Source organism: Lepus europaeus, chromosome 8 (genome assembly GCF_033115175.1).
Source record: "Lepus europaeus isolate LE1 chromosome 8, mLepTim1.pri, whole genome shotgun sequence".
Lineage (NCBI taxonomy): Eukaryota > Metazoa > Chordata > Mammalia > Lagomorpha > Leporidae > Lepus > Lepus europaeus.
In genome coordinates this window covers 8191087-8213445 of record NC_084834.1, presented here as the reverse complement: position 1 = coordinate 8213445, position 22359 = coordinate 8191087, and the positions used below count along the sequence as shown (strand labels likewise).

The 22359-nt window shown below is 44.8% G+C and overlaps 1 protein-coding gene across 1 annotated transcript in view; it reads right to left on the bottom strand.

The window, feature by feature from the left end:
• Positions 1 to 19379, bottom strand: part of CPE (carboxypeptidase E) — a 124551-nt gene extending 105172 nt beyond the window's left edge. Inside the window, exon 1 of the mRNA XM_062198999.1 lies at positions 19085 to 19379. Within this exon, the coding sequence (XP_062054983.1) occupies positions 19085 to 19379 (295 nt within the window). The remainder of the gene's footprint in view (positions 1 to 19084) is intronic.
• Between the last annotated feature and the right edge of the window lie 2980 nt (positions 19380 to 22359).

Here is a 22359-nt window from a genome sequence, read left to right as displayed (position 1 = left end):
CTGAAAAGCAATTTTGCCTTCCACTTTTAAACACGTATATACTCTCGTCTCTAACTTCCTTGATTTCCTAGGTAAACAGTCTCCATTTAAAGGTCGTATATGTGTGTAAGTGTGTACATTGTAGGCTAACAGTCCTGAGTATAAACACAAATGTTAGTATCCTAGAAAATTTTTACTGGTACCGGAATATCAGTTGGAATATTTACTAAATACTATATTTTATTTAAATCAGTAATGAAATCATAAAAATACCAAAAATTGAAAAATAATGTGCAAGAGAATAGAATATTTTGAGTGTTACAGCCTTTAAGTTATCTAGTATGAATGTTCAAAATACAAATAAATCTTTTTAATTCAGTCCCATCTTTAAGTTGAAATGATCATTTGTCCCATAAAAGAGAGGTGATCTTGTTCAACCTGGTGAAAATGCAGAGACTCTAAAATTATGTTTGGAAATAAGAGGGTCTTCAAAGGCTCCATGGAAAATTTGTATTACAAAAAACTATGCATGAATTTCAAAACTTTCCTTAATCTAAAAGTAAACTGAAAAGTAAACATACTTTTAATTCAATTTGTCCATAAATGTCCTGAAGTCCTCTCTATTATAGAACTAAGATAAGATGGCAACACACTTGAAGAGGTAAATAAACACAAGTACAGTTTTCTAAAAGGAACCCTCACCCAATTTTGATTATTCATACTCTCCATTACAACATAGCACATGATTTATTTTGCAAGATGTACACAACCCTCCCACAGGCCATCTCCCAGGGTTCATGATGTCCTGGGACCAGGAGTACAACTGCAATATTTGATCACAAGACTACTTAAAATGGTCAGTGAGATGGCAGGTGCCTGACTTCTATCCCCTTGGCCTCAAAATTACCCCTGTGTGTTCCAGGAAGCACTGGGGTGTCGTGGGTGTCTGAGATGTGTTCAGAAGTCCTCATACAATCTTGGGTTTGCTCACGCCTACACTGAACCAAGATTGAGGCCTTCATTTCAACTCTCAGGTAATAACCGTTACACAGCACAGAGACCCTGCTGATGCCCCAACCAGCATTTCTCTTATTCCCCAAAGTTTCTCTTGCACGGCCAGCCCTCGGTGTTTCTTTCCCTTCGTCTCTCTCTACACGGCCTCTGAATCCGTCCTTTTCCTTTTCAGTCAGTTGAGCTCATTTGTCAGCCCTGAAGGCCCAGTCCTCCAAAGCATTATTCAGAGCAAGCATCCAACAAAAGCTTGTTTCTTCTTAGAGAGTGGCTTCTACTGCCAAGAAAAATAGCATTTTCTGCATGTACTTAGAGCACACTGGAGTGATTTATTTCAGTCCTTTCCTGATGTTTTGCCACCCCAGGCCTTGTCCGTCCACCTCCAGATACCCGTAGCCACTTACAGCACTGGGGTCAGGAAGTTCTGCTCCAAAGAACTGAAAAGTAAACTCCCTAACAGACTCCACTCCATGTCAGTGACTCATGACCCTCTATGCCCACATGAAAAATGGTAATGTCCACTGTGAGGGGAAACATTCTAAAAACGAGCGTCTGGCTGTGTATCAGGAAGTGAGTTCGAGGTCCCTAGCTTCATAACCTTGAGTAGCTTATTTAACCTCTCTCTGAGTCTCAACTTCATCTTCTATGAGTATTCCTTCCAGCTAAGAAAAAAGAAATCTATAACCCAAATGTTTCACAACTCTACGGAACACTAATGAAAACTGAATTTAACACTCAGAGTAATTCCAAATAAATTTACCCTAATCAAAAACCTATAATTGGAAAAATTAAATTCAAAATATTTAGCCACAGTGAATTTCTCTCCCCAAAGCATCTGACAAACTACATGATCATTATTCAAGTATTAGACAAAGGCAGCTGGATTAATGCCTCAAACAGCTGCCAATGCACAGAAGAAAGCCATGCATGGAATTCTCTTCCCATAACTCACACCAAGTCACTGTTTTTGTGGTTCTTATTTTGGTTATTGTGTTTTATTCATAGTTTTTGAATTGTATAGTCAAAACAGAACACTAATTGAGTTATATTTAACTGCTGGAAATTTGCCTAACAAAATTAAAATTAACTAAATATTGTTACTCTATCACTAACAGAGTGTTCAATAATGTCTACCTAGCGGGGAAAAGTATTGGTAATCACTTGTTGCTTACTACAATAAAAGCTATGCGTAATATCCTTATATAAGATAACCATATTACATGCTTACTTTTCTATATATAAAATGTGTATATAACTATACATGTTATATATTAAATATGTATAAATAAAATTAAGCATATTATATATTATGTAAATATGTATACACACACACACATATATATATATATATGTAGAGAGAGAGAGAGAATGTTAGTACACTCTCCATCACAAATAGTTTTACTCTCTTTATCAAGGAGATTGACCCCAAAGAACAACATCCAAAAAAACTATGTTCTCTAACAAGATGAAAATTTCATGTTAATGAAGTGTAACTAACTGGCACAACATATATTCAATGTTTATATGTCACCACATTGGGGAAAACTGATAAAAAATTAGAAGTGTGAATGATCTTTTACCGACTTAAAATAAGTCCTCTCATCTACTTTACAGATTGTATTAATCTTTTAAGTTATGCTCAAATTCCCACCTCCTTCTGAAGCCCTCTTTCGATGGCCTCTTTCTCTCTTCTCTTGCTCTCAATCCCCTGTAGAATGTTTTTTAGATACAAGAGACAGACAGAGAGCTCCCATCTGCTGGTTCACTCCCCAAATGCCTGCAATGGTTTGAGCTGGACTACAACAAAGCCTAGAGCCAGAACTCGCATGGTCTCCCACATGAGAGGAAGGGACCTAAGAATTTGAGCCATAACTACTACCTCCCAGAGTGCGCATTAGCAAGAAGCTAGGATAGAGTAGAGACGGGACTTAAACTGTCCGTTCAACATGGGATTCAGGCATTCCAACCCATGTCTTCAACCCCTAGGCCAAATGCCCTCCTCTTCCTGTAGAATTAGAGTTAACACTCTCCTACCGAGTCCTTGGTAAAACATAGCTGCTAGTTGATCCTTTTTGAAATATCTCTTCAGTGTGCAAAATGGCACTCAAAGAGGAGACACTTGGGTATTGATGCTAAGGAAGTCATGCAGAAGAAGCACAGTGAGACATTTGGAGATGAGGAGAACAGTATTTCAGGTTCTCCCCTTTACTGCTCAGTTTGATTTCCGAATGTGAACTGGTTTAAAAGAATTCTCATATCTATAAATGCCTGCTGCATGATTGAATGCATTTTTTCTTGACGACCTGTCCAATGAGTGTGGTTTACACCTGCATGTGGCTAGCAGGGCCTTTTTACAATGAAGCATTCTTTTTTTTTAAATTTTTATTTATTTATTTATTTGACAGGCAGAGTGGATAGTGAGAGAGACAGACAGAGAGAAAGGTCTTCCTTTTTGCCATTGGTTCACCCTCCAATGGCCGCTGCAGCCGGCGCACCGCGCTGATCCGAAGCCAGGAGCCAGGTGCTTCTCCTGGTCTCCCATGCGGGTGCAGGGCCCAAGGACTTGGGCCATCCTCCACTGCCTTCCCGGGCCATAGCAGAGAGCTGGACTGGAAGGGGGGCAACCGGGATAGAATCCAGCGCCCCGACCGGGACTAGAACCCGGTGTGCCAGCGCCGCAAGGCGGAGGATTAGCCTGTTAAGCCACGGCGCCGGCCACAATGAAGCATTCTTATAGCCTCGATTTGAGAAAAGAGAACATCATGGAATATGTAGAATGGTCTACAAATGAGACTCCTCGGCCTTCTGGGAAAGTTTTCCTTATGCTACTATCTTTATGGGGCCTATAAATACATTACCTTAATCCAATAAATTTTCGAGAAAATACTGGCAAGTCTCACCCTTCTCTACATTCATTTCAGAAACACGTTTTCATTCATTCCCTTTCCCTGCATGCAGAGGTCAGAGAATTGAAGCACCAGTAAGTCCAAGTTCAACATTAAGATAATAACAGAGGGGTGGGTGTTGTTGCACAGCTGGTTAAGCCTCCACTTGGGAAGCCCACATTGCACATCAGAGAGCTGGCTCCAGTCCTGGCTGCTCCACTTCTGATCCAGCTTCCTGCTAAGGCACCCAGGTAGCAGCAGATGATGTTCAAATATGTGAATCCCTGCCACCCATATGCGAACTCAGGATGGAGCTCCTGGCTCCTGGCTTCAGCCTGGCTCCGCCCTGGCTGTTGCAGTCCTTTGGGGAGTGAAGCAGGGGATGGAAGATCTCTCTTCCTCTGTCTCTCTGCCTTTCAAATAAATAAACTACATAAATCTTTTAAGAAAAATAAAGTAAAATAAAAATATCTCCAAACTCATGATGAATTCTCCCTCCTATAAGAATTGAGCTCATGGCCGGCGCCGTGGCTTAACAGGCTAATCCTCTGCCTTGCGGCACCTGCACACCAGGTTCTAGTCGCGGTCAGGGCGCCAGATTCTATCCTGGTTGCCCCTCTTCCAGGCCAGCTCTCTGCTATGGCCCGGGAAGGCAGTGGAGGATGGCCCAAATCCTTGGGCCCTGCACCTGAATGGGAGACCAGGAGAAGCACCTGGCTCCTGGCTTCGGATCAGCGAGATGCGCCGGCCGCAGCGGCCATTGGAGGGTGAACCAACAGCAAAAGGAAGACCCTTCTCTCTGTCTCTCTCTCTCACTATCCACTCTGCCTGTCAAAAAAAAAATTAATTAATTAATTTAAAAAAAAAAGAATTGAGCTCATACATAAGAGTGTTAATGAGCACTGATGTAACTATCTGCCTTGCACGTGGGGGAAGAATACACAGTTGCCGATTTGGCCAAGTGTATATAACCATATCTAGTACACGTGTCATTCATTCTGCAGTGTTCCATTCATTAGTCACTTTTTTTTAAAGATTTATTTATTTATTTGAAAGCCAGAGTTACACGGGAGGGGTGGGGGGAAGGGGAGGGGGAGAAAGAGAGAGATCTTCCATCCCCTGGTTCACTCCAGTTCTGGTTCACTCCCCAGTTGGCCACAACAGCCGGAGCTGCACCGATCCAAAGCCAGGAGCTTCTTCCGGGTCCCCTATTTGGATGCAGGGGCCAAAGGACCTGGGCCATCCTCCACTGCTTTCCCAGGCCACAGCAGAGAGCTGGATCGGAAGTGGAGCAGCCAGGACTTGAACCTGCACCCATCTGGGATGCCAGAACTGCAGGCGGCGGCTTTACCGGCTGCGCCACAGCGCCGCCACGATTAATCACTTTCAGTAATTCATGGTGATTTACTACAGAGCCTGCAGATACACGGTACAGTCTACAGCAAAAAGAGCAGCCACTATCCTGGTTCCAGGAATACACAGACAATCCAAAAAAATTGCTCCTTAAGAAATGAGAGCAGGGCCAGTGCTGTGGCATAGTGGGTAAAGCTGCTGCCTCCAGTGCCGGCATCCCATATGGGTGTCAGTTCTAGTCCCAGCTGCTCCCCTTCTGATCCAGCTCTCTACTATGGCCTAGGAAAGTAGTGGAAGATGGCCCAAGTCCTTGGGCCCCTGCACCCATGTGGGAGACCCGGAAGAAGCTCCTGGTTCCTGGCTTCAGATCAGCGCAGCTCCGGCCATAGCAGCCAACTGGGGATTAAACCAGCAGATGGAAGATCTCTCTCTCTCTCTCTCTCTCTTTCTCTCTCTACCTCCTTCTCTCTCTGACTTTCAAATATATAATAAAAAAAAAAAGAGAGGACATTTCACTTGATAATTTGATAATGTGAAAATCAAGCACTGACATTATAAAAATGCATGCTAAATTTAACTGAAATTATGATGCTCATCAAATGTTTGTACTAATGTTCATTTATGATTTTAGTGACATTCTAATAATGTTTACATGCCAAATAATTTTATAGTGTTTAATTTATAAATGGTTATAAGTCACCATGACCTTCTAAGAGGTTTCCTATGTTTGGCTAAGAAATGAACGAGAAGGATGGTTCTCCAGAGAGAAAGAAAACTCCGGCACAAGCAATGCTTCAAACTATTTACTTCTTACTGAACCTACAGCCACATCTTAAAGCCTCATTTTACAAACGCTCTTTGTCAGAAATGACAAGGAGAGTGCAAAGACACTGGCGAGAAAAAGAAATGAGTCTCTTCTGTGTAGCTGAGAGCAGGCTGCCCCTGCGTGAGAAACAATGGCAATGGAGATCAAGCCAAAATGCGCCTAGCTCCGTGTTCCCACAGTTCCTTCACAGTTCCATGACACCTCCTAAAAACAGCCTCTTTAAAAAATCAACTTCTCAAGATTACCTGTCCTCCTTGGAACATAACTCTCCTTAGCATTTTTACTTAGAGTTCCTAGTACGTAAAAATGAGAGCAATTTATGTGTATTTTTATAGGGAACAAGTTAAACTCATTGTGACAAAATGTTCTTTTAAAAAGAAGGAAATGTATGTATTTGATGTTTCTTTTTTTTTTTAAGGGAAAGGGTTTACTGGGGAACACCCTACGGACCGGAGTGAAGGGGCGGCGAAGGGAAAAGAGAAGGAGACTGTAAGAGAGAGAGACAGAGAGGAGGGAGGAGAGAGACGAGAGGAGGAGAGAAGCCAAGAGAAGCCAAGAGAGCGCAAGAGAGAAGGGCCAAGAGCCAAGAGAGAAGAACAGAGAGAGAGCACGTGTTCAGGAACAGGCCCTTTTAAAACTTTGCCTGAGGGCAGGCAGAGAAGCAGGAGCAGCGAATCCCATTAGGATGGGGGTGGAGCCTGGCTCAGGTAGCTGGGCCATGCGGCCACCTGGTTAAACTGCGCCAGTTTCCTAACATTCCCCCCTTTTGTTTTTTATAAAGCAGGGTTTGTATGGGGTTACATTAGTCCCAAAAGTCCAGGAGGGGTAGAGGGACCATGATCTGTTAAAGACTTCTTTTTGAAAAAAAATTTTTTTTTCTTTGTTTGAAAGGCACACTGACAGAGACAGAGATACAAAGAGGTCTTCCATCGCTGGTTCAATCCCCACATGGCCACAAAAGCCAGAGCCAGGCCAGGATGAAGCCAGGTGTCAGGGACTCCACCTGGATCTCCCACATGGGAGGCAGAGGCCCAGGTAGTTGAGCCACCATCGAATGCCTTCCCAGGAAGCTGGACCAGAAGCACAGCAGCCAGGTGTGATGTCACAGGCACAGCTTAACCCGCTGAGCCGTAACAACGGCCCCGAAACACTTTTCAACAAAAAGAGGACTCTTCATTATCTAAATCCTTACCTGTGATGAATACGGAAGAACTGAGAATTTAAGATCATCTGGAGGTGGCGTATAGAGCTGGACAGCTATGGGTAAACATTGGACAGCAAATGTGCCTACACACAGCCAGTGCGCTCATGACACAGGCTTATCAGACAAAACCCTCCCAACTGGTAGTCAGCCACTATCCATTATTTAAGATTTCTTCTTTACATTTTAATTGAAAAGCAGAGTGATGGAGAGAGATCTTCCAGCTGTTAGAAGTGGAGTAGCCAGGATTAGAAGCAGCACTCCGCTACGGGTGAGGTGCAGACATCCGAGGCGGCAGCTTCACCACACACCTGCCCTGGACCACTGTTGTTAGACTATCCACAGGCGAGGGGGACCTCTACAGGGAGTCAGAGGAGAAAACACGGGGCCACATCAATATCCTCTGGCCCAAACCCTGTTATCTCCTCAAAAGGGCAAAAGCAAATTCAGCCCAACTAGTTGAACCCTTGGGAGAATATCTGACCACACATGGAGAAGACACGCGTCACTCAGGAAAACTTCCTGAAAGGAAAGACTTTTGCAGTACAGTTTTTTAAAAGGAATAAACCACTTAGATAAAAGAGAAAACTCTTCAGTTACTGATAATAGCTGTGAACAGATGTAAAAACAAAAATGAAGTCATTTTATAGATGCAAATAAAATCCCTAAATATAAACGCTTAACCCAATTTGAAACTGCAAACAATTCGGGATAATTTCTGCTTTCACAGTTACCTCGCCATCATCAAGGCCTTGACATGGAGGGGCATTTAGCCTAGAGCTGAAGAGGTCGAATGTCTCACATTCGAGTGCCTGGGGGTCATTCCTGGCTCTGGCTCCTGACTCCAGCTCCCAGGTACAGCAAACCCTGAAGGGCCGAGGGGATGACTCAAGTAATTTGGTTCCCGCTACCCACTTGGGAGTCCTGGGTGGATTTCCTGGCTCCCAGCTTCGGCTCTGGCCCCAGGCATTAAGGGCATTTGGAGAGTAAACCAGCAGTTGGGGAGCTCACTCACTCACTCACTCTCTTTCAAATAACTTAGAAAACAAAAGCAAGACAAAATGTCATAGTATTTTAGTCTATATGTTCACATAGTAATATCCACATGAAAATTATCTGGTTTTTATAGTTTTGGAATTTTCCAAAAACTGAATTTGGCTCTTGAAAAAGTACATTGAACAAGCAGATTTTCTTGTGTGTGAGCTCTATAGAGGTCCTGCTGCTTCTGTGGAGCTAATGCAGTTTCCAAAAGTGTGTTAATATAATCCCCATGATGCTTATTATGTTGGGAATCTGGCTTGACATTTAAGTTCCCACAATGAATAAGCCTGGTTTCCTCTAGTAAACTTAAAAAAAAAATCTAGGTTGAAAAATTGACCAATGTTATGATTTCAGACAAACACAGCTCTTTCAACAGGATTGTTATACATTAAAATCAAATGTTCAACACCACAATCTATAAGATAAAAAGGGCAAAAACCATTTTATTATGCAAATATCTTTAATATTGCCATAGTTTCCCTTATAGGTATTGTCTTTACATTTGCTGTATCAAGAAAAGGAGAGGCCCTTGCATCTACATGCAACAGATGTTTTGTAGAATCAAGGAATGTGCCCACCAGTTGTTCAGTATGCAAATTAAGTTCACCATGTAAAAGAGTTACTCCAAAGCAAGAAATGTAATACACTTCAAGTTAAGGTGTTGCCCTAAACGGTGATTGGCAGACAAAGTAAAATAAATATACTAGGGCTCTTCAAATAGTTCATGGAAAATGTGTATGATGATAAAACAACACACGGATTTCAGGGTTTTTTTGCTCCAAAATACACTTATCTTCCAGTTCCATTGCTCCACAATCTTTTTTTTTTTTTGACAGGCAGAGTGGACAGTGAGAGAAAGAGAGACAGAGAGGAAGGTCTTCCTTTTTGCCGTTGGTTCACCCTCCAGTGGCCGCTGCAGCCGGCACATCTCGCTGATCCGAAGCCAGGAGCCAGGTGCTTCTCCTGGTCTCCCAAGCGGGTGCAGGGTCCAAGCACTTGGGCCATCCTCCACTGCCTTCCCGGGCCATAGCAGAGAGCTGGACTGGAAGAGGGGCAATCGGGACAGAATCCGGCGCCCCGACCGGGACTAGAACCCGGTGTGCCAGTGCCGCAAGGCGGAGGATTAGCCTGTTAAGCCACAGCGCTGGCCAGCACAATCTTTTTGAAAGGCCTTTGTCCATAGCAGGTATCCTTTAGGCATTCTCTAAATTAGATTGAAAGCAGCAGGTATATTAACAAAGTCTTATGTTTTATTTTCACTTTAGAAAGCTGATTTGCAGCATGGAACGCCACATTGTAAAATTTTATAATGGTTAGGATAAAAGGGTGTACCCCTTTGGCTAGAAACAGGACAAAGAAAAAGGTTGTTAGGGATCTGGTCAGGGAGGTGATAACTCACTGTTTATATTGATGTTTTCCTAAACTCAAAGCAAAGGTTATGATTTGAGCAAGTTGTTGCACTCAGCTCTTTGTATAAGACGTTTCTTGGGGTGGGAAGTTATATACTGGTAGTGAAAAGGACCTGCGTAGTGATACAAAGATTCTTCTGGATTTAATTGTTTTAGGTGGTGTAGGGAGAGGAATAGGGTGAGTCCAATCAGATAGCATCACTCTAGGATCTGAACTTAAGAGGAGCTGCCAGCATTGAGCCAATGAACGCGATCATCGTGGCCTCTCCCTACTACCCTGACATGCAAAACCACAGCAATCGACTTTTATAGCAGCCTGAACTTCAGTTAAAAGTTATATTCAGCATCATCAAAAAATTAAGGACCTGCACTCATTTTTAAAAGTAATCAGCCCTGGGGCCGGTGCTATGGTGTAATAGGTTAGGCCTCCATCTCTGGTGCCAATTCAAGTCCCACCAATTCAAGTCCCGGCTGCTCCACTTCCAATCCAGCTCTCTGCTGTGGCCTGGGAAAGCAGTGGAGGATGGCCCAAGCGCTTGGGCTTCTGTACCCACGTGGGAGGCCTGGAGGAAGCTCCTGGCTTCGGATCAGCCTAGCTCTGGCTGTTGTGGCCATTTGGGGAGTGACCCAGTGGATGAAAGACCTCTCTGTAAGTCTGCTTCTTAAATAAATTAATATTTCTTTAAAAAAAAAAAAAAAGTAATTAGCCCTTGAAATATCTCTAAATGAAGAGATTTTATTATTGTTCCAGAACAATGATGATTAGTAGTGATGTTATGGTAAACAGGTTTCTTTTTTTTTTTTTTTTTTTTTTGGCAGGCAGAGTGGACAGTGAGAGAGAGAGAGAGAGACAGAGAGAAAGGTCTTCCTTTGCCATTGGTTCACCCTCCAATGGCCGCCGCGGTAGGCGCGCTGCGGCCGGCGCACCGCGCTGATCCGAAGCCAGGAGCCAGGTGCTTCTCCTGGTCTCCTACGCGGGTGCAGGGCCCAAGCTCTTGGGCCATCCTCCACTGCACTCCCTGGCCACACAGAGAGCTGGCCTGGAAGAAGGGCAATCGGGACAGAATCCGGCGCCCCGACCGGGACCAGAACCCGGTGTGCCGGCGCCACAAGGCAGAGGATTAGCCTGTTGAGCCACGGCGCCGGCCGGTAAACAGGTTTCTATAAAAAACAAAGTCTTTCCTAGCAGTACAGAGTTGTTCCAGGGAATATTATCATAATTAACTCATTTATTTTTGTTCAAGTGTCAACCCTGTATATTCTACTTGCCCCCTTATCCTTCAAGAGTTACTCAACTGGGGATGGTTAAAGCTGGAGACCGATCATCTGAAAATAATAAAAGTTTCTGAAAACACACACAGATGCTGCGCTTCAGCCATGTTTTATTAGAATGAGCTGGCTGTTAGATCACTTAGAAAATACCATATCCTGAATTTTAAAATAAAAGGAACATTCATAGAACGATGGACTCAGAGCAATTTGAATAATTAATGGGAAGGGAAAGGACAAGTACATTTAAACACCTTTCAAATCCAGGCCCATGTGACCCATCAGCCAGCTCTTGGATAAACTTTCGCTTTCATGGCATTTTCAAGTACAATGTGAATACCATTTCGTGAGAGAAAAAACAATTAAAATGTGAAGATATGTGACTTTGAATGAAATCCACGAAACTGAAAGATGTTTATTTTGTGGCACAAAGATTTTGAAAGTTATGGATAGTCTGCTTCATGATACACACTTTCTGTGCACTCTCTGAAAATCCGCTGTATGTGTGAATTTCGATTTTTTTTTGCACCAAAATAAACGTATCTTTGCATTCCAATTTTCATGAACTTTAAGTTCTCTTGAACAAGTTCTGAGCACAAGATTACAGTTCACTGATAGAACACATCAATCAACGATGGAAAATGCCACACACACTTTATTAAGAACTTTGTCATTGTCAGATCATTTAATCGTCTTGGTATTATCATTTCCGAGATGACGGATTTGGGACTTAAAAGAGAAATTCACTGACTTGCCCATGAGCACAATGGAAAACAGCGTGCCAGAATCGGCACTCAGATTCCCTACATCAAAGCCTGCACGTAAACCTTTACACGGTAATTCTCCAAGAACTACAGAGACACAGCAGCGGCGTGGAAGTCAGGGCAGTGAGAATGCAAGGACGCTCGGAAGCTCTTTCACATCTGCCAAAGACAACAGCCAGTTCCTACGCAGTTTCATCACAAATTCCTTAGATCGGTTAGATGGCCAGTGAAAATCCTGGAATGGCCCAAATTTAATTATCTCAAGGAACAATCATCAAGACATTCTCACATAACGATGACCAATCTCTAAAAATTTTTATGTACTTCTTTTCATTTTATTTGAAAGTCACAGAGACAAAGAGTGCAAGCAAGATCTTCCATCAGCTGGTTCGCTCTCCCAAATGCCTATAACGGCTGGAGCTAGGCCAGGGTGAAGCCAGGAACTCAATGTAGGTGTCTCATGTGGGTGGCAGGGACCCAATTATTTGAACCATCATCCGCTGCCTCTCAGGGTGCATTAGTGAGAATGCTGGACAGGAAGGGAGGCAGGACTCAAACCCAGGCACTCATACTGGACGCAGATGTCCCCAACTGTGCCTTAACATCATTCTGTGCCCCAACCCTGTCTCCCAAGCAGTGTCTTACCACTGCAACAAATGTCCACCCCATGATGAACAGTCTGTTCCTATTGGGTGAGGCAAACAGATGGCACAAAAGGAGCAGGACTGCCCCACATGTTAGAAATCGATCAAAGGCAAACATCTGTGAACTAGAAAACACAATGGGAGGGAAAACACCCTGCAGGGCTCTAAACCAGGCCCACACAACACCATGGCTGGAGGCAAGCATCCGGTAGGCCTGGCGGAAGCAGATCTCACAGTGGACACAGCCAAGACAGCTGACTCAACCTAAGGCCTGTGAGGCACATTTTCCAGAGCAGTTGAAAGAAAGGAAACAATTTCACAAATTAGTCCATCTTCTTAATAATTGGATGCAAGCTTACTCGCTAAATTCTTTCCCGCATAATTTTCCGCAAACCTTTGGAAGTACCCTCATATGTTACTACTTTGGCCTCTCAGCCAAAGTGGGGTGTGAATTTTTAAAGTAGTTCCATTTTATAGTCAAGAAAAAGAAGGAAACAAAAGCTAAAAGCATGGGCCCATCTTCATGATAAGAGTTGGGATACGTGTGTCTCAGCTTCATCTTTCCAACTGAAATTAGCTCCTTGGTCATCAGAATCAGAGTCTCAGGTCAACCAGTTGACTCGACATAATCTCCATGCTGGCTGTTCGCATGCAAAAAAGGAAAACATATGATCTGACCCCTGAAGAACTCCCTGTAGGAGACTCCCCACTAGAGATTGGCCAAATGGATTCTTAATAACGTAACAAGTGACAAGGGACTAAGGCCCTGTTTCTCAAGACTGTAACACTAGTTCCAAGACAAGCTCTTCAAAAAAAATGAATTCCACTGTGAAAGAAGATAGGAAAATACTGTATAGTATATAGTACTATACTGGATAGCATACAAGGGGACTTCAAAAAGTTCAGGGAAAGTAGAATTAAAAGATTCGTTTATTTGAGTTCAAAATAAACTTGAAATCCATGCTTATGAGGGAGGTCTTCAAAAATTTCACAGAAAATACGTATTTTTTAAACTATGCATGGATTTCCAAATTTTGTGTACCAAAATAAACTTCCCTTTTAATTCCATTTTCCCTGAACTTTGTGAAACCCCTCCATGGTACATCTAATTTGGAGATCTGAAACAAACCTAAGCATATTAATAAGGACTCCACCAGGTCTTGCAACATTCACACTTGTCAATATGTGCTTACGTAAGACCTATCAATCCCTACTGAATTAATGTTCTATTGAATACACTTTGGGAAAACCTGGACTATTGTGTCCCACTTTACATGGACTAAAAGGGTCCTTTTAAGTCCGTAAAGGTGGGGAATTTACCCCAATCGTAAGCCCTAGGGGAGTAAGCCAGCCCATGAGTATTCTGCCACTTCCAAGTTCATGTTCACAGAAAACTGCCTTTTCTGTGTGAACACAGAACACGGTGTCAGGGGCAGGCCCAACTTCCCCTCTCCTCCATCAGCCCACAACAAGTCAATCAAGAGGTTCCTTTTGGTAAAAGCGGGGATGACTCACTCAGGTCTAAACATAACTCTTGACCAAGTGTGGTGGATCTAGAGTTTTCTCCAGAAGCCACATCCGTCCTCACCAAGCGTAAGGCACTACGCAGCTGTAATCACTTCGCACTAACACATAGTAACCTATTATGAAGAGAACCAACACAAATGCTCCAATCTCCACTTCTTTTTTTCAAGTTGTGAAGGACTTTTGCCAGCATTAAATGTTCCATCACAATATTTGGCAAATGAACATTGGCATTCATACTCTTTAAATTTTAACAGATTTTTGGAGGAATAGATCCAAAATAATCATTCTGGCATTTGAGAAAGAAAAATTTAAGCACTAAAGAATGTTTTGAAGATAGCATTCCAGCTATAAATCAGATTTACTTTCCAAAAGCAGTTCTGAACTACATGTAAAAGAATTAGTATTTTGAGGAGGGAAGAAAGTAGGAAAGTATTGTTATATTCTTAAAATTTTTACCTATAAAATGCTTAAAATCTGTTCTCTTTATCTAAGTAAAAGCATTTATAAAAAATAAGGAAGTATGAACAAAACAAAGCAAAAAAAAAGTTCCCAACTTTCAAAAATGAACTTAAAAGTATCTCAAAGCAGTCTGTCTTTAGAATATGTTAGGTTTTTATCACTGTATTTTGTTAACAACATTTCTGTGTTTTTAAAGCTTTTTGAAATAATAAACTTTTGTGAAACTTTAAAAACCAATGTTTTAAACAAGCTAATTTTAGCTCTAACTGGGAGGAACCATCTGGGAATACGGATTCTATTGCTGACACATAAATTAATAAAGGTTTCTTTTCTGAGTACTGCAATGATTATATGCATGCTTAGGAAGGCATGTGCCCGGTTTGAACACATGAGTCTTTGTGTGCAGAAATACGAAGCAAAGCATTAAATGCAAGTAAAAGCAAAGCAAACGGGCGAACCGTCATGCCTGGCAGGTGTCAGAACTAATGGGAACACATCTGAGCACTCAGAAGCAACCACTGGCCCAGAGCACAGTCTTCACCCCAGTCCCAAAAAGGCCACCACACCAACTCCCAGCATCCAGGAAACCCACGGGGGTCCGGACTCCTGTCGCGTGAGGACAGAGAGGGGACAAGACCACTCGGGGTTCTGCTCGCTGAGGCTGTCTGACACCTTCAACTTGGCTCCAGCTGGTGTTGCAGATCTCCAGAGCTATACCAAAGGATGACTAAAAACCCAGCTCGTCAAGGACCAGCTGATGCCCACCGGGACATCACACAAGAGGTCAGAGAAGTCCTCTCTGTCCATTCACAATGCAACTCATTTTCCCTCTTGATGAATTCAAATGTTGACTGACTGAGAGAAACACATTCAGAAGTTCAAGCCCAGTCTACACCAAACGAGGACAAAGATCACTTTTTTCTGCTCAGGAAGAGAGCGTCTGGTGTCAACACACATGTCTGAGCATCAGCTGCTCATCTAACCAAGTAAACCTCTCATTTGACACTTACTTCTGCCACAATGGAGGGTTTTATATGTGTGAGGATACTATTTTTAAAAAATCGTGGAAAAGTGGGATTTAAAAATAAGTATATTTTGGTGTAAAAAATGAAATCCATGCATATTTTTTCATAACACATTTCCAAAAACTTTTTGAAGAACACTCCTAAATATGGGCTTTAAAATGTTAACTTATCTGTTAATTCCCATGACGTTTGAAGTAGCCTCTCATAATCACTGATCTGCTGATTTCTATTACAATAACTAACTCCTTATAAAACAGCTACTCCTTTTCAAAGTTCAGAAAAAAGAGTCTAAATTCCAAAAAGTAACAAACTTGACCTCTGTCTGTTGCTGGAAAATAAAATGAATACCAGCAACTTCATCATCAGATTTTTAGTCAAATAAATAAATTCATTAAGTCAAATGTTATTTCCTAAAGCTGAGTCCAAAAAGTTAGCTCAAACCCAAAAGGGTATTTGTGAGGTGAGATTCGTTAGGACAGTTGCCTTCCTTCAAAAGTGGAGGCCTCTAAGGCACGTAGTTATACCAGCTCTGTTGAAACGTGTAGACCTCCATCGTTTGTACATGTCCCGCCTTCTTGTCTTCCTGCCTTCAGTAACCTCGTCCCGCTGACCCCGTGTTCCCTGTGTCCTTCCCACAATCCTGCCTGCTGCCCTCCTTACCTTTCAGCTGCCTTTAAACTCCCAGTGCTGGAGCCAAGGGCAAAGCTGTCCCGAGCACCACTGTGCAATCCAGAAAACTCGGCCCAGGTTGAAAGCACAGTCGCTCAAAATGCGAAAGCAACCTATGTCTACCTCAGAATGGGTATGGAAGTCCATTTTCCATTTGTTAGTATATCTTAGTCTAAACGGAATTTGGATGCTGTTTAAGAATGGTACGCATTTTCCTTTATCCAAGACTTTGTTAGGTCGAACTGCTCGGGTCCCATCAAACTCCTAGACTGACGAGACCTCACCATTTGCTGGTTCCCTGTGGACTTCTGAGTCACGCCCCCTAAAACGCGGCATGCCAAGGGGAAGCACCCTTGTAGTTTTCTTAATGTTGGTTCACAACGGTTTACTTCTGCTTTTAAAAATACAAAGGACAAGGCCGGCGCCGTGGCTTAACTGGCTAATCCTCCGCCTTGCGGCGCCGGCACACCGGGTTCTGGTCCCGGTCGGGGCACCGATCCTGTCCCGGTTGCCCCTCTTCCAGGCCAGCTCTCTGCTGTGGTCAGGGAGTGCAGTGGAGGATGGCCCAAGTGCTTGGGCCCTGCACCCCATGGGAGACCAGGAGAAGCACCTGGCTCCTGGCTTCGGAACAGCGCGGTGCGCTGGCCGCAGCGCGCCTACCATGGCGGCCATTGGAGGGTGAACCAATGGCAAAGGAAGACCTTTCTCTCTGTCTCCCTCTACTGTACACTCTGCCTATCAAAAAAAAAAAAAATACAAAGGATAGGGGCCAATGCTGTGCCATAGTGGGCTAAGCCTCCACCTGCAGTGAGGACATCCCATATAGGTGCCGGTTCAAGTCCCGGCTGCTCTACTTCCTATCCAGCTCCCTGCTAATGCACTTGGGAAAGCAGGGGAAGATGGCCCAAGTGCTTGGGCCTCTGCACCCATGTGGGAGACCCAGAGAAAGCTCCTGGCTTTGGATCAGCTCAGGCCGTTGCAGCCATTTGGGGAGTGAACCAGTGGATGGAAGACCTTTCTCTCTGTCTCTCTCCCTTTCTTCTGTCTCTCAAATAAATACATTTTTTTAAAAAAATCTTTTAAAATACAATGGATAAACATTTTGCATCCTGTTATAAGTTATATGTGGACTGAAAGTCTCCCTCACATAACAATGAACTGTAAAGCCTATGTTGTATATTTCTGAATTCTTCTTTGTAAAATGAATTCTATCTATGTGTCCAAGGAATAAGACCTTTTGTTGTACGGCACTGTGTTATTCAGCTACAGAGTGATTCACTTTTTCCATATCACATAGTGTATATTTTCCATATTACATAGTGTATATTTTCCCATAATGTGCACTACTCCATGATGGATATTCAGGCCTGCTGGGTGCTCTACCTGCCCAGGCTTGCAGTCTCCAAGAGGGATTTGCAATTCTTGATAGAGTATACATTCCAGATATTCGAGCATTGCTTTTAGTTTCAAAAGCATATCACATTCGGATAGTAACATGATTTTATTTCTGAAGTTGAAATCAGACCAAAAAAAAAAAAAAAAGGTAAACACCTGCCTTCACATAATCTCTTTGAAGTAACAATAGTTAAAAAAGCAACTCTCAGGAGCAATCTAGAACAAGAGTAACAACGCGTTCCGAGTACGCAGGCAGCAGCAGTCTCACATATTTAGACTGGCCTTCCCTGTACCTGGGATGTCTTGAGTTCAGTTATTGGACTTGGTTCTAATATCACATTTAAATTTTTATTTTCAGATAACAAAAAAGAAACTGATTTTCAAAATTTCTTTCTTTTTTTTTATTTTTTATTTTTGACAGGCAGAGTGGATAGGGAGAGAGAGAGAGACAGAGAGAAAGGTCTTCCTTTACCATTGGTTCACCCTCCAATGGCAGCCGAGGCTGGCGCATCTCGCTGATCTGAAGCCAGGAGCCAGGTGCTTCTCCTGGTCTCCCATGGGGTGCAGGGCCCAAGCACTTGGGCCATCCTCCACTGCACTCCCTGGCCACAGCAGAGAGCTGGCCTGGAAGAGGGGCAACCGGGACAGAATCCGGAGCCCCGACTGGGACTAGAACCCGGTGTGCTGGCGCCACAAGGCGGAGGATTAGCCTGTTGAGCCACAGCGCCGGCCTCATAATTTCTAATTCTATATGCCGAGTCCTGCTGGAGTGCATGCTATGAAACGTTTTCTTGTGTCGGATTTTCGGGTTTTGACAGAAAACTTACACAAATCCTTTCACTTAACATTACTTGAAGGTGAGAAATAGAAGAAATACTCCCTGGAGATCTGTTATTGAACAACCTATAGCTACACATATGGAGATCAAAATGTCTCTGTGTGTCGTCTACTCTGGGCCTGCATTTAGAGTTTTTAGCCTATTTTTCTTGCTCGCTTTGACAAAAAAAAAAAAAAAAAGTGAAGCATTCCTTGCTGGTGCTATGAGCCAGCTCACTCCCGCATTGCCTTTGCTAATCAGAACGGAGATCAGCCCGCAATCACGTAAACAGAGCAGAAACATAATGGGAAAAAAACTCCCGGACATTTTTCCAAATGCCCCTTGGTGCTCCTCAACGGGTCCCCCTGAGCACACAGTCCACGCACCGCGCCTTCACTCAGGATGCGCGCCAGGGCTAAGCGGGAATAAAAACCTGCTCTTCGTACACGGTTCATCCCCCGGCTTCAGCCAGAGAAACCGGGCACCGCTTTGGACCGGGCTGGGCGGCGAGCACCGGCGGCCCAGCGCCTTGGCGCACCTACCAGGCGCACGCACCGCGCCACGGCTCCGCAGAGCCCGCCGGACCCAGGGCGTCCGGAGCCCGACGGCCGCCGCCTCTGCCTGGTCCCCCCGACTCCGGGGGGCGAGGGCGGCCAGCGCCTTCCCCAGCACCCACGATTGCGCCCGGGGGTGCCTCCGGCCGCAGGGGCTCTCCGGGCCGGGCGCTTCCCCGCGGCCCGCCGCCCACCCGCAGACATCCTGAGCCCACCTCCCGCCGGCACGCAGCACGACCCCCGGGACGCCCCTCACCCGGCTCGTGCACGCCGGGGCTGTCGGACAGCTCGATGACCAGCAGCTCCCGGCCCTCGAAGCTGCGCCCCACCGTGTAGATCCTGCTGATGGCGGTGCACTGCAGCCACACGGACACCAGCGCCTCTCGCAGCTCCGGGTAGCGGTGGTACTCGAAGGAGATGCCGTCTTCCTGCTGCAGCCGCCGGCGCCGCCGCACGCCTGCCGCGGGCGCCCCGGGCTGCTGCGCCTGGGCGCCCAGGACACACACGCAGGCGGCCAGCGCCAGCAGCGCGCAGCCTCGCCGCCCGGCCATCGCTCGCTCGCTCGCTCGCCCGCAGCCGCCGCAGCCGCCTCTTTTGTCTGCCGGGGCCCGGGCGGAGCTGGCGGGCGGGGGCGGCCAGTCGGGCACCCGCCTCCTCCCGCCTCACCTTCCCCGGGGCGGAGGGAGTGTCCGGGGGCGCGCGCGCGCGGGAGCCCCCCCAGAGGAGCGGGCGCGGCCCCGCCGGCTGCACTGCCCGCGGCCCAGCCCGGGGAGCTGCAGGACACAGCACCGGCGCGGGGCGAGCCCGCAGGGCAGGGCTGCGGGGCCCCGGGCTGAGAGCCAGGCGCGCGGCAGGTGACGGGCAGCCGAGGTCCCGGTGCGGGCGCGAGGCGAGACCCCCGCTACTGCGTCTGGAACAACAAAGATTCTTGGGTTGTTGTAGGAAAGTAACGCGTATCACCCCAAGCCGGCCGGGGTTTCCATGTTGATGTGCCAGGAATTAGAGCATATTGCAGGGAAGATGGTGGGGGCGGGGGACACAGGGAAGCGCTGGAAGCCACCTGCCTGCTCCCCGGACGGACCTTCCCTAAGAGCTGCGGGAGCCCAAACACAAACCCAAGGGTTGGGGTTGCATTTACTGCAAGGTCTCACACTGGGCACTTGGATTTAGAGGCCGAAGACAGCCTAGATGCTTTCCAACAATTTGCAGACAATGTCTTTAATTGCATTGATGCACATTCCTGGTTTCTCCTCACTGGAAAAAAAAAAAAAAAAAAAAAAAAAAAACAGATATGGCAGAGCCTGCACCAGCCCTGTCTGCAACACCGCAGGGCAAGGCACAGCACGACTCTGCCGCTGACTTCGACAAAGGGTTTGCTTTGGCCTTAGGATTAAGCCCTGTGACAGAAGGAAAGCTGATCACGGTAAATGACACCCCCATTCCTTTAGCAAAGTGACTGTAAAAATAGATGCTCGCTCAGCACCCAGCCCTTAGACAGAATCTGTATTCCTGGAGCAACGTCTGCCGCAGATGTTGCTCCGAAGACGTTGCCATTTGGATTCCGGAACAGCACAAATCTAAATAAATAAATAATCCCTTGGATACTGCAATGAAGCAGAAAAACTGGACGCCAGGAGGATGATTTTTTTATGCCAGACTTTTTTTTTCTAAACTTGTTATTTCTCCACTGTATAACAATGAATCGCACTGAAGAGAATCCCTCACCTAGAAAAGGATCCAGAAGTACTGATGATTTTGCGGGGTCAAAAAAATGAAGGCCAAGGCTCGGTTGGCAAGGGGATGGTGGGGAACCTGGATCCAACTTCTTGTGAAGACCTTGACCTCAGCACTATGGATCTTCCCTAAGGGGGTGGGGTTTAGGGAAAGCTAAAGACTGAATTGCTCAGGAAAATCTCATAGGACTAACTTCTGTAAGTCCACCTCTTTATTTCTGCCATGGTAAACAGAGTTTTTATTTCCCCAGTAGGAATATAAAAGAATCTTTTTGATAAAATGAGAAGTACCATTGACAGGTATATTTATTATATTCATGTGGGTATTACTTGCTACTAGCAGTACCAATCCAGTTAACTTTACAGAAGAAATTGACTAATTTCATAAAATGCATGATTTCTGTAGTAAGATTTCAATTCAAAACTATGATGTCTAAAATAAAGTTTTATGAATACTAAAAAAAAAAAAAAGACTGAACTGCCACACGTTGAATGGTTTGGGCCAACCATTTTTCTTGTCAGGGTCAGCAGAGCTCAGAACCATATTATTTTCCACTATAACCAGCCTATGTCTGATCACGTGATCCTGAAGTTTGAAACTAGGATTATAATTACACTTCTAAAATCATACAACTTTGGGAACACAGGAAAAAGAAAATAGAGTAGCTAAAACCAATAGCTTCAGAAGTGGAAGGTTAAGATTTTCATGTTAGCAATTTAAAGTAACTACCTTAATTTGTGGCTAGGTGGGGCACACTGACTACTAACTACATGCATAAACAACATAGTTTTCATTGAAGTCCTATGTTGTTCCTTATCTGTCGCTTTACATAAAAGACATATTTCCTATTTTATCCAAACTGTCAACTTTATGGCAATTTTTAAACTTTCTTTTTAATGGGTAGAATCATACGAGCTCTGTGGTCTCACTTGAGGGATGTCTCTTTACATCTTAGATGCTTCTCTAATCTATAAAATGAAAAGTTTGGTTATATTACTCATTCTCAGAAGTTTGAGTACAATAGATTCACCTGGGGAGTTTATAAAACTGTATAGATTGTCAAGTCCCTACCAATTCATTGAGTCTGAACTGGGCTTCAGATATTGTCAAGTCCCTACCAATTCATTGAGTCTGAACTGGGCTACAGATATTAACAAGTTTAGGTTTTAACAAGAAAATCAGCTATTAGTAATTTTTTATTTTTTAATTAATTAATTTATTTATTTTTTGACAAGCAGAGTTAGACAGTGAGAGAGAGAGAGACAGAGAGAAAGGTCTTCCTTTTCCGTTGGTTCACCCCCCAAGTGGCCGCCACGGCCGGCGCTGCACCGATCCGAAGCCAGGAGCCGGGTGCTTCCTCTGGGTCTCCCATGGGGTGCAGGGCCCAAGGACCTGGGCCATCCTCCACGGCCTTTCCAGGCCACAGCAGAGAGCTGGACTGGGAGAGGAGCAACCGGGACAGAACCCGGCGCCCCAACCGGGACTAGAACCCGGGGTGCCGGCGCCGCAGGTGGAGGATTAGCCTAGCGAGCCGCGGCGCTGGCCCAGCTATTAGTAATTTTTATGTTTGACTAATAAGCACACTTTGAGAAGCACTACCCTAGGAGTCTCCTAAGGTCTCTTTCAGACCTAGGACACTGTGATTTTTGAATTTCTCTTTTCATAAAAAGTAGATTCCTCCTCCTCTGGTGGAGGGAGTGCTCCACACATACTATTGCTCAGTAGACCCCATATACCAAGCCTTCCGCTCAAAGGAACCAAAACTCGGCCTTTGAATTATTGTAGGTGTAGGTCAGC